The following is a 10,318-nucleotide window of genomic DNA, read 5'->3' on the forward strand; positions in this document are numbered from 1 at the left end:
GTAGTAGTAACAGCAGCATCACTAACAACAATAACAATAACAACAACATCAGAGAGAAAGAATTAAAGAAAAGGAGAAAAAAAATTACCAAAAATGAATGAATAAAATAAAGAGAGAAAAGAGAAACAATTAACAGATTAAGCAACAGACGAACAGACAAAAAACGGATGATAGAAAGACATGACAGAGAGAAAGGAAGATAAAAACATGTGAAAGAAGAAAATGCAATAAAAGACTTGACGGAGGAGAAAAATGGATGTGTGGGAGAGCGTTGAAGGTCACAAAAAAAAAAAACACAGGAAGATATGAATGAAAAATAAAAAATAACAGAAACAGAAAAATATACAACACGTGATGAAAAAAAAAAACCATAGAGAGAAACATCAGAGTAAAAATATACCACGACAACAAAACACTAAAAAAAAAAAAAAAAAAAAAAAAACGTTACACCCCCCCCCTCCCCCCTCCCACCCACACACACTCATCAAACAGAAACCACCGGAGGATATATAGAAAAACAGACAAACAACAAAAGCAACACGAAGCATAATATCCGCGAGCCAAACTGAGATATCCGCTGGGAAGGTTTTATGCTTCAATGACTTACTGGGAAATGAGAGAGAGAGAGAGAGAGAGAGAGAGAGAGAGAGAGAGAGAGAGAGAGAGAGAGAGAGAGAGAGACTGAATGAGAAAGGTGGAAGGGCAAAGTCATGTGGGTGTAGCCTCGGTACCTGACGTGACCTTAATGTGACCTGGATGTTGCTTAGCTTCGTTGCCCCTCTCGCTGCCGCTTTGTTTGCAGCTAAAGGACGCAAAGAGGCTGGGAGGCAAGCTCGTCTTTGTAGAGGTGTTCCTTCCAAAGAGAGAGAGAGAGAGAGAGAGAGAGAGAGAGAGAGAGAGAGAGAGAGAGAGAGAGAGAGAGAGAGAGAGAGAGAGAGAGAGAGAGAGAGAGAGAGAGAGAGAGAGAGAGAGAGAGAGAGAGAGAGACTAGTTATATTTGAATGAAATAAGAGAATGACACAGCAAGTATAGGTTCAAATTTTATACACACACCTAGATTTGATTTATTTAGTCTTTTTTCCTCAGTGCCATCGACATTGTAGTTGTGTTGAAAAATTTATTTATGATTTGTTTTCTATGAACGTTGTGCAATATTGTTTCTCGTATTTTATGTATTTTCTCGCTTTAAAAGATAAATGCAGATGTATGATATTTTATTTTTATTTTAACATATGTACAGGTAACGTAATTCCATGTTCTAGACATCATGTAAAGCTTCTAAAAAAATATATTTTCTTGAATAGAGTAAATCCTAATGCTGCTTGCACCGCGTGCCTCTCATCGCTGCGGCACATGCAGAGATATCCATAACTCCTGTGTGTGTGTGTGTGTGTGTGTGTGTGTGTGTGTGTGCAAATTTACAGGTTAAAAGAAGAATTAGTCTCATCACCTAAAAAGGAAGTTACAAAACGGAAAATGCACATGATGAGTCCTTTGTAAGTACACGCGGACCTAAACACAAGAGCCCCGAGCCACACTGCCTGCTAACGCGGCACATCACCAGCCTGCCCTGTGATGGGCGTGGCCGGGCCCGTGCAACGCCGCCACATTTTCACCGCCGCGTCGTCGCCCTGATGATGGCTCGTCCGCCGGGCAGGCTGACGGCTCCCGCCTTGATGGCCGCCTGCTGGGCCTCCTCCGTGTCGAAGCCCACGAAGGCATAGTTCTTGTCCTCTGGCATATAGGCGTCCACCACGCGGCCGAACTGTGCCAGGCCCATCTGGAACCCATGCAGGTCCATGGGAATGGTGAGGCCGCACAGAAACACTTGGTGGCCTTTTTTGGGCTTGGCCGACGTGACCACGGCTGCCTCCTTGGCCGCCCCGTCCTCGCGGTTCGTTTTTCCTTCCTCTGAAGAGACCTTCATTGGGCGAATCACCAGCGTGCCGCCGTTGAGAGGGACTTTCCGTGCCTTTATCGCAGCCTCCATGCTGCTCTCCTTCTCAAACTTCACAAAGGCGTAGCTCTTCCCGACGGGCCGCGACACCTTTGCCACGGGCCCGAAGGAGGCGAGAGCCGAGCTCAGCGCCTGAGCGTCCGTGCCCGGCGTGACCCCGAACACGAACACGGCGTTTTCCGGGCTGGCGGGCTCCGGGCCGGCGGGAGGGTTGTGCCGCACGGTGTCCTTCATGACCCTCACGTCCTGCTCGCCCAGGCGGTGTTGGAGGCTACACACGAGGTCCACGACGGCCTCGCTCTCATAGATGACGTATCCGCTCCCGGTTCCGCTCCTCAGGTACACCTTGCTGACGGCGCCGAACGTGCTGAAGTAGGTCCGCAGCTCCGTGTACTGCACGGAGGGGGAAATGTTCTGCACCAGCACTCGGTAGCTCTTCGACTGCCTGGCCACCGGCGTGTCGGCGCCTCCAGCCTTCCTTCGCTTGACACTTTCCTGTTCGCCGTCCTCCATCTCCTCTTCATGTTGCCTCTTACGGTCTTTTCCCTCGCTCTCGTGCGGTCCTAACGCCTCCTTTACCTCCTTGTCTTCCTTTACAAGCAGTGAGTCTTCCTGGTTTATTATTTGTTCTCTCTTTTCTCCTCCGATATCCTTTACAAGCGTTGCAGCAGGTGTAAGCGGCTCACCTGACATTGCTCTCTGCTTTTCACTTTCTGTTGCCTTTTCCTTCACCGCCTCTATTTCATGTTTTTTCTCAAGATTACGTTTCTTAATTTCCTCCAGTTTCTTTGAAGGATTTTCTTCTCTTATTCTATCCTCCCCCTCCTCCTTCATTTTCTGGTCCATTTTCCTTTTCCGTTCCAGGTCGTCTTCCTCCTCCACCAGGCTCCACAGATCGTTGCCCTGCAGGTACAAGTCTTCATACCTCTTACGCCACACCTCGATTTTCTTCTCCACCTTCTCGATCTCTTCCAGGAGCTTATTTTTGGCCCCAAGATTCTGAGAGTACAACGCCGCCCGGGCCTCCCGCAGAAGCTTCACGTGGACCTCGAGGAGACGAATACCCTCCTGCCGGGCATCCTCCTCCGGGCGCTGCATGGTTCTGTGACGACGGATGGGTGGGGGGGGGGGTACCGTACTCTACTGTTACTTCCTGGCTCTGTGGGAAGAAGAACGCGTGTGAAGGGCAGCGTCGCCTTCAGTATGGTACTTGTTCTGTTGATGGTCTGTGGAATCCCCCTTTGTATCGTTCAGGGAGGACGCTAGGACGGTGGATAACTTGCTTCTGTGGGAGGAAGAACATATATGAAGGGAAGTGTTGACCGGAGCGCAATATATTTGATGTAAGGTGTGAATCAGATTGCCACTCACACTCACCCTAAACAGTTTTGCGCGTATCAGGACACCTCTCCTCCCGAAATTGACCTATCTTTCGGCCACTCCTCTAACTCTTTATAGGAGCAGTGAGTAGCGGGCTTTTTTTCACATTTGTTACCTTTTTTTATGCCCTTGAACTGACTCCTCTGCTGTAAAAATAAATAAATAAATGTTCCTCACACATTTCTACTTTACTACACGCATTCACCTACGCTATTATCTTCGTATGGGTCTCTGCAACGTCCACCCTTCGTATATTTACCCACTATAGTTTTCGTACGCTAAATTCGTCTAGAAGCCCCGCCCCCTCCCTCACTCTCCCTCCAAAGTAACACTGACTCCTAACTCCAAGCTCCTTTGATCCAACTAATCAGCTCACATGTTTATGGAAAAGAGGGCGGTGCTTCTGGGCTATTTAAGTGTACGGTGATTATTATAGTTTAGATAGTTATATAGATAGTTCACATATCAGAGTCTTATCTTCCAACATATACTGGAAGGAACTGAAATAGAGCGAAAGGGGAAACAGAAGGAGAAGAGAAGGGAGCTGTACAACTGAGAAGGGGAAATGAAGTGGGTGGTGGGGGAGGTGAAAGATGGGGAAGTAAGGAACGAAAAGTAAATAAAAACTTGAATCGAGCGTCTTCAGAGGTATTTAGTGTCTGTGTGTGTGAGAGAGAGAGAGAGAGAGAGAGAGAGAGAGAGAGAGAGAGAGAGAGAGAGAGAGAGAGAGAGAGAGAGAGAGAGAGAGAGAAAGATAGCGAGAGAGAGGGGGGACGAAAATGAATGAAGGAATGAGCGAAAAGAAAAAAAGAAAAGTGAAAAACAGTGAGAGAAAAAAACGAAGGGAAGTGAAAGGAGGGGAAAAATAGTGAAAGATGAGAGAGAGAGAGAGAGAGAGAGAGAGAGAGAGAGAGAGAGAGAGAGAGAGAGAGAGAGAGAGAGAGAGAGAGAGAGAGAGAGAGAGAGAGAGAGAGAGAGAGAGAGAGAGAGAGAGAGAACAAAGAAAACGAAACCAAAGGGTACTCACGTCGCTATTCCACCACGCCTGAAAGAGTCTGAGAAGTCACCTTGAATAGTCTCCAGCTGAAACTCCAGGAATTTGTTATTTATTTATTTTTACTGAGTTGCTGCTGTGAGAAAATACTGAAACATACGAGATTTCAGTACAGGTATAATGAAGATTGTGTGTATCTGTACGTGTGATATTACTGACTATATAGAGATTGTGTAGCGATGTGGGGTGCGTGCTCTGTAGTGAAGATGATAGGACGATAAAGATTGTACGTGTGATATTACTGACTAGAGGGTGTGTAGCGATGTGGGGTGTGCTCTGTAGTGAAGATGGTGGGACGATAAAGATTGAACGCGTGATGTTACTGACTATATAGAGGGTGTGTAGCGATTTGGGGTGATTGCTCTGTAGTGAAGATGGGACGTTGACGATAGTAGTGAAGGTGTCAGGTGGGAGTAGATGTGGTAGTAATAGTTGTAGTTGAGATGTGGAGAGTTGCGTGAAAGTGAGCAGTTGGGATTTTTTATTTATTTATTCTTTTTTTTTTTTTTTTTTTGTGTGTGTGTGTGTGTGTGTGTGTCCGCGCTTGCGAGAGTTATGGGTAGTTGAGTTTTTTTTTTGTGTGTGTGTGTGTCTGTGTTTGTCTCATCCCCCCCCCCCCCCCCCCCCCCCACACACACACACACACACACACCTACGTTCAATTTCAAGTTTCTAGCCTAAGCTCAAGCATTACTCACCCGTAAAGTTCACTGATATGCAAGGCGTGTGGGCTGTGAGGTCTCAGCTTCACCCGGGGATGTGTAGTTCCAGGCTCAACACAAGGAGGGCGCTGGCTGGCTGGCTGGCTGGCAATCGCGAGTCCAGCATGTTACCTGACCGTGTGAGGAGTGTGAGGTCTCAGCTTCACCTATGACCCGGGGATGTGTAGTTCCAAGCTCAGCACAAGGAGGGCGCTGACTGGCTGGCTGGCTGGCAATCGCGAGTCCAGCATATTACCAGACCGTGAGTGGATGACATAACCCACACAAATAGAGACGCGTTACATCAGCTACCCGTGTCGACCCCCTCACCTGTGCCGCGGCTAACGGGAACCAGGTACTCGATCGCCCCGTTAAAGTCAGTGGCACGGTTTTAATTCCATCCAAGCGAGTAATATGGGACAGCCTTGGACCTAATTGGATACAAGTCTTTTACGATCCATTTCCTTTTCCACAGCGGCAGCGTACAGGGATATCTTTTCTCCCCGATTCGATCTTTTATTAACCTATTTGCCTCCCCATGCTCTAAAAATGAACTCATACGGTAGGGAGACTCCACATGAACAAGAGCCTTTTTTGTGTATTTCCAGAGATCCGAGTGTGAGGGCAACTATTCACTATGCTACTTATTATCCCCATATTAAACTTTCCGGGGCTACACACCCACATACCATAGGGCTTTCGTAGAGTTTGTGGGTATTTCCATGGGTACATCTACATTTGACACGGCTTTCATAGAAGTTATTAGCATTTCCATGGGTACTAGTTTCATGAGCCTAGTGATAGCTTGACAAGGCTTCTGCACCATGAATGTGAAAAAAAGACTCATGAAAACCCTAATAAGTTCTTTTGTGGCCACTGGAAATATGTTTTTTGTGCGGGAGCCGAAAGGGTCTGAGAATTCGGGGTTGATGAGATATGAGGTAACTATTGCATTTTTTTTTATTATCTCAAAGGCGACGTGGTAGATCAAGGGAGGCTACGAAACGGCGAACAAAGTAGTAAAAAATAACAGGATAGAGGAAGAGAAAGAGGAAAGAGGATAGCAGAATAAGCGAGAATAAAGCGTTTTCTTTTTTTATTACAAGAGATTAGCGAGTGGATAGACGGATGTTGTGAGAGAGAGAGAGAGAGAGAGAGAGAGAGAGAGAGAGAGAGAGAGAGAGAGAGAGAGAGAGAGAGAGAGAGAGAGAGAGAGAGAGAGAGAGAGAGACTGATAAATAGATCCGTAGATAGATACATAGATAGATAGATAGACAAATACCTAGACCGACGAAAAGAAAAAAAAAAAGGAAGAAAGAAAGAAAGAGAGAACTAAAACAGAAAGTGAAAGGAGAGAAAAAAAGGAAAGAAAGAAGAATGAAATGAAAAAAAACAGTGAAAGAAGAGAGAGAGAGAGAGAGAGAGAGAGAATGGAAAGGAAGAATAAAGGCCAAAAAAGTGGAAAAGAGGACATATATTCACCTTTCCCATTCTCTGTATCGTACTCACCGCCACCATTGCTAGATTATCGTACTCAGAGTCTCATATTTACCGGTTTCTGAGCCATAGCTATTGCCAAAAGCGCCAATAATTAACCATTTTAACGATAACTATATATGAAGGCAGTTATTGGGGTCTAGGAGGCACTTTTTGGGTCGGAAATCGGCAAACATAGGAGGCTGAGTACGACAATCTGGCAACGTTGCTCACCGCCTTTCCTTCCTTCCGTCCAGCTCCGCCTCAGGTCATGAAATACAAGTAAAAGTTCACGTAAGTCATTTTCTCATTTAATTTTTGCTTCATTACCCAAGTACCAGGAAACGTCTCGTCTTTTATTCGCTCTCCTCATTTATAATTCAAGTTTCATAAGGATTTTTTTTATTGCAATGTTACTTTTTTTCTGCTGTTTTTTCTATCCTGAGGCTTCTTCGTGTGCTGATGTTCTTCCTGGTATATATGACACCCTGAACTTAGGTTTTGTTCAACGGAGTGTGTTTAGTTATGTTCTCTGCCTGATTTTTTTCTCTCTCTCTCTCTCTCTCTCTCTCTCTCTCTCTCTCTCTCTCTCTCTCTCTCTCTCTCTCTCTTTTGCAATACTCGTGTTTTCCTCTCTCATTATGCTTATTGCCATTGTGTAACGTGGGATCCCCTTCAAAAGTTGTGTAGGGGTTGTAATGTTAATCAGTCGACTCGGAGGCGCTGAGCTGCTAATTGGAACATGGGACTGGTCTAGTGTGCGGCCCCGGGGGGAGGGAGAGGGAAAGGGAGTGGTAAGGAGAGAGAGGGAGAGGAAGAGGGAGAGAGTTAAAGGGAGACAGATGAATTGCCATTGTTTTATTAGTATTATTTTTTGTCCTCCTCCTCCTCCTCATCATCATCATCGTCATCATCATTATCATAAACCATCAGCATTACTGTTTCTATTACTATAATTGTTACTACTACACATAACTAAGACCCTCCTTGGTGTAGTGATTAACAAGTGCTGCTACTCTGCGGAACTGGCGGAGACGATACAGTACACCCAACCTCGAGGAAGCTGATTTAGTGAGAGAGGAGATATGGAGTTTCCAGTTAAGATTTGGAGTTAAGGATAGACCAAGGATGTTAAGTGTAGGAGAAGGTGACGGCTGAGTGTTGTCGAAGAAGAGGGGATAGGTGTTTGGAAGATTGCGTCTAGTTGATAAGTGAAGAAATTGAGTTTTTGATGCGTTGAAGGACAACAGATTTTTCTTGCCCCAAATTCCTATGGACGTTAATACTGCACAGCGATACAAGTCTTATCCGTAGTTGTATCATTCACCATTCCTTATCAACGCTACGGTCCCCAACAGAGTCCCATACGCTTTAATCCCAACATATAGGGTTCAATCAAATTTTGTTTATTGAAGCGCCGGGACATCAAAGGCTACTCGGATGGTTTGAAACCCATTCACCTACGTCAGACGGAATGAGAGGAAACGGATTTGTATGTTTCTGACATTCTATTTACCTGGCCACCTACCTTACCTGTGTCGGGCTGCCTCACCTACAGCCAGGAGTTAAGTGAAGGAAGATGTTTTATATTCCTCCCTCTGTAGACCTCCCACGACTCTCCTCCCGAAATTGACCTCTCTTTCGGCCACCTCTTTTGATACTTTTTTTTTAGGAGCAGCGAGTAGCGGGCTTTTTTTTTATTATTGTTTCCTTTTTTTGTGCCCTTGAGCTGTCTCGTTTGTTGTAAAAAGGGTTGGGGCGGCATAAGACACCTTTACCTGGAGCGAGCGCCTATTACCTTTAGATTAGTGTCTCACAGGGAGTCCATTAAAAATAAGGCAAAACCAACATGCAGAAAGGGAGGCAAAGCGGCCGAGTTTTCACTGACCCGGAAACTCCAAGGTCGGTATTACAAGACTCTTTGGGTTCTCACATCATCTCTTTCTAACGGTCAAAGAGAGGGTCAGTCGGGTTCTCATGTGTGTTTCTTCAGGTTCAAGGTACAGAGGAAGTGTCAGACTACCACCAGGGTCATAAAACTACTCCTGGTAATGCCCACAACTCCTGCGAAAGCCTTGTCAAATAGGTGTTCTTGGGGGACGAAATGTCTTGTATTACGATCCCAAGCCTTTTCAAGAGTGTCACGATAGGTGTAAAACTTAATGCGGCTTCATAGGTTATTTTATTTATCTTTTTAGGGGGATGTTGAACTTTTAGTGTAGTTTTAAATATGTCTGCCCTCGCGGTAAAGAGAAATGGCCGAGTTGAGACTGCATCGAGTGTAAAACAAGAACGAGACGAAGGAAAGGAGGAGGGAAGCTGCCAGTGTGATGCATATGGTAGGAGGAAGCAGTTAAATGACTGTAAAGGGCGATGGGGAGGTGGTGGTGGTGGTGGAGAGGGGTTGACGTGTGGGTAGAGGAGGGCGGGTGGAAGGCTATGTTACGTTGGGGGCTTAAACATTATTATATGCATGTGTTGTGTGAGGAAGATAAGAGAGCGAGGTGATGGTGGTAGTGAAGAAGGGGACTGGCTGGTTAAGAAGAGAGGGTGTTGGAAGATCTTATTAAACCAAGGGCTTTAATGTTCCTCTATGTTATTATTATGTGCTGTGTCTTGAGGGGGACATCTAAAGCAGGAGTAAAAGGCGGCTGGGAGGTGGTGATGGATGGCAGGGTATGAGAGTGTGAGTTAAAATGATTACGGTCAGGTTAAGGGGGCTATGACACTGGGCAAATTTTCCGTGGATCTTCAGTCAAACCACGATTTCCGCTGGTGTGGCATTCAATTGTTTGTTGTTATTGCTGCTGGTGAAGATTATGAGTAATATACCGTCGTCCTTCAATGAAATCTACCGTAGCTTTGGAAGATCGTGGACACGTCAGAAAACCACGGAAATATGAGAACCACGCCAGCGGAAATCGTGGTTTGACTGAAGATCCACGGAAAATTTGCCCAGTGTGATAGCCCCTTAAGCTCTCCCACCGCCTCGCTGCACACGGTTTTTCTACTTTACCCTTCCCTTATGCTGTCCAAATCCCTTATTCAAGAGTTAATAAGCATCTCCATTCTTTCATCTTTTGTCTCCGGTAAACCCTGGAGCCTCCCACCTGTGTTTTTAATCCCTCCTTTCTATGACTTCAACGCTTTCAAGAAGGAAGTATCCGCCTGAAATTGACCTCTCTGTCGGCCACCTCTTTTGATTCTTTTTTTTTTTTCTTTTTTTTTAGGAGCAGCGAGTAGCGGTCTTTTTTTATTATTGTTTCTTTTTTTGTGTGCCCTTGAGCTGTCTCCTTTGTTGTAAAGAAAAAAAAGTCACCTATCCGATCGTTTTATAGTATTCAATCTGGATCTTCTCTTGTTCACTTCTGGGAGCAGTATTTGGGAGTGAGAAGCAGATTTTTATTTAACTATTTTCCGTGACTACCTTTGTTGTAAAAAAGCTAAAAAAAGTAAAATTGACGAACCTGACATGAAAGGGGCAACACATCAAGCATCTCGACAACCTTCTGACATGATGTTCGATATTCAGAAGCGTGCCTGCGAACTTGCACAGCCGTTGTTGTCACCAAAGGGATGTCGAAAGAACTTATACACTCGGAAACGCCCGCAGTTCGTCGCCTTACACAAGCAGGATACAGTTACCTCGACGTCTCGCCCTGCCTTCAACCCCCGCCTCGGCCCACGCTTACATATAATTCTAAAGCGTCACATGTGTCAACAGAAAGGCTCACGATCTCCGGCTCTCGT

At 45.5% G+C, this 10,318-nt stretch overlaps 1 protein-coding gene across 2 annotated transcripts; it reads right to left on the minus strand.

Moving 5' to 3' along the window:
- Window positions 1-1,213: 1,213 nt before the first annotated feature.
- On the minus strand, window positions 1,214-4,709 carry LOC126989733 (nucleolin-like). Of its 2 annotated transcripts, none has more exons than XM_050848344.1 (2): window positions 4,365-4,709; window positions 1,214-3,242 (listed from the first exon to the last, which is right to left on the minus strand). In XM_050848344.1, the coding sequence occupies exon 2, from the start codon at window positions 3,053-3,055 to the stop codon at window positions 1,613-1,615; it is 1,443 nt and encodes a 480-aa protein (XP_050704301.1). In that variant the 5' UTR covers window positions 3,056-3,242; window positions 4,365-4,709; the 3' UTR covers window positions 1,214-1,612. The 2 variants fall into 2 exon arrangements, with proteins under 2 accessions (XP_050704301.1, XP_050704302.1); XM_050848345.1 differs by lacking the exon at window positions 4,365-4,709 and adding an exon at window positions 3,335-3,595.
- Window positions 4,710-10,318: the final 5,609 nt, after the last annotated feature.

This window comes from Eriocheir sinensis, unplaced genomic scaffold (assembly GCF_024679095.1).
Source record: "Eriocheir sinensis breed Jianghai 21 unplaced genomic scaffold, ASM2467909v1 Scaffold128, whole genome shotgun sequence".
NCBI lineage: Eukaryota > Metazoa > Arthropoda > Malacostraca > Decapoda > Varunidae > Eriocheir > Eriocheir sinensis.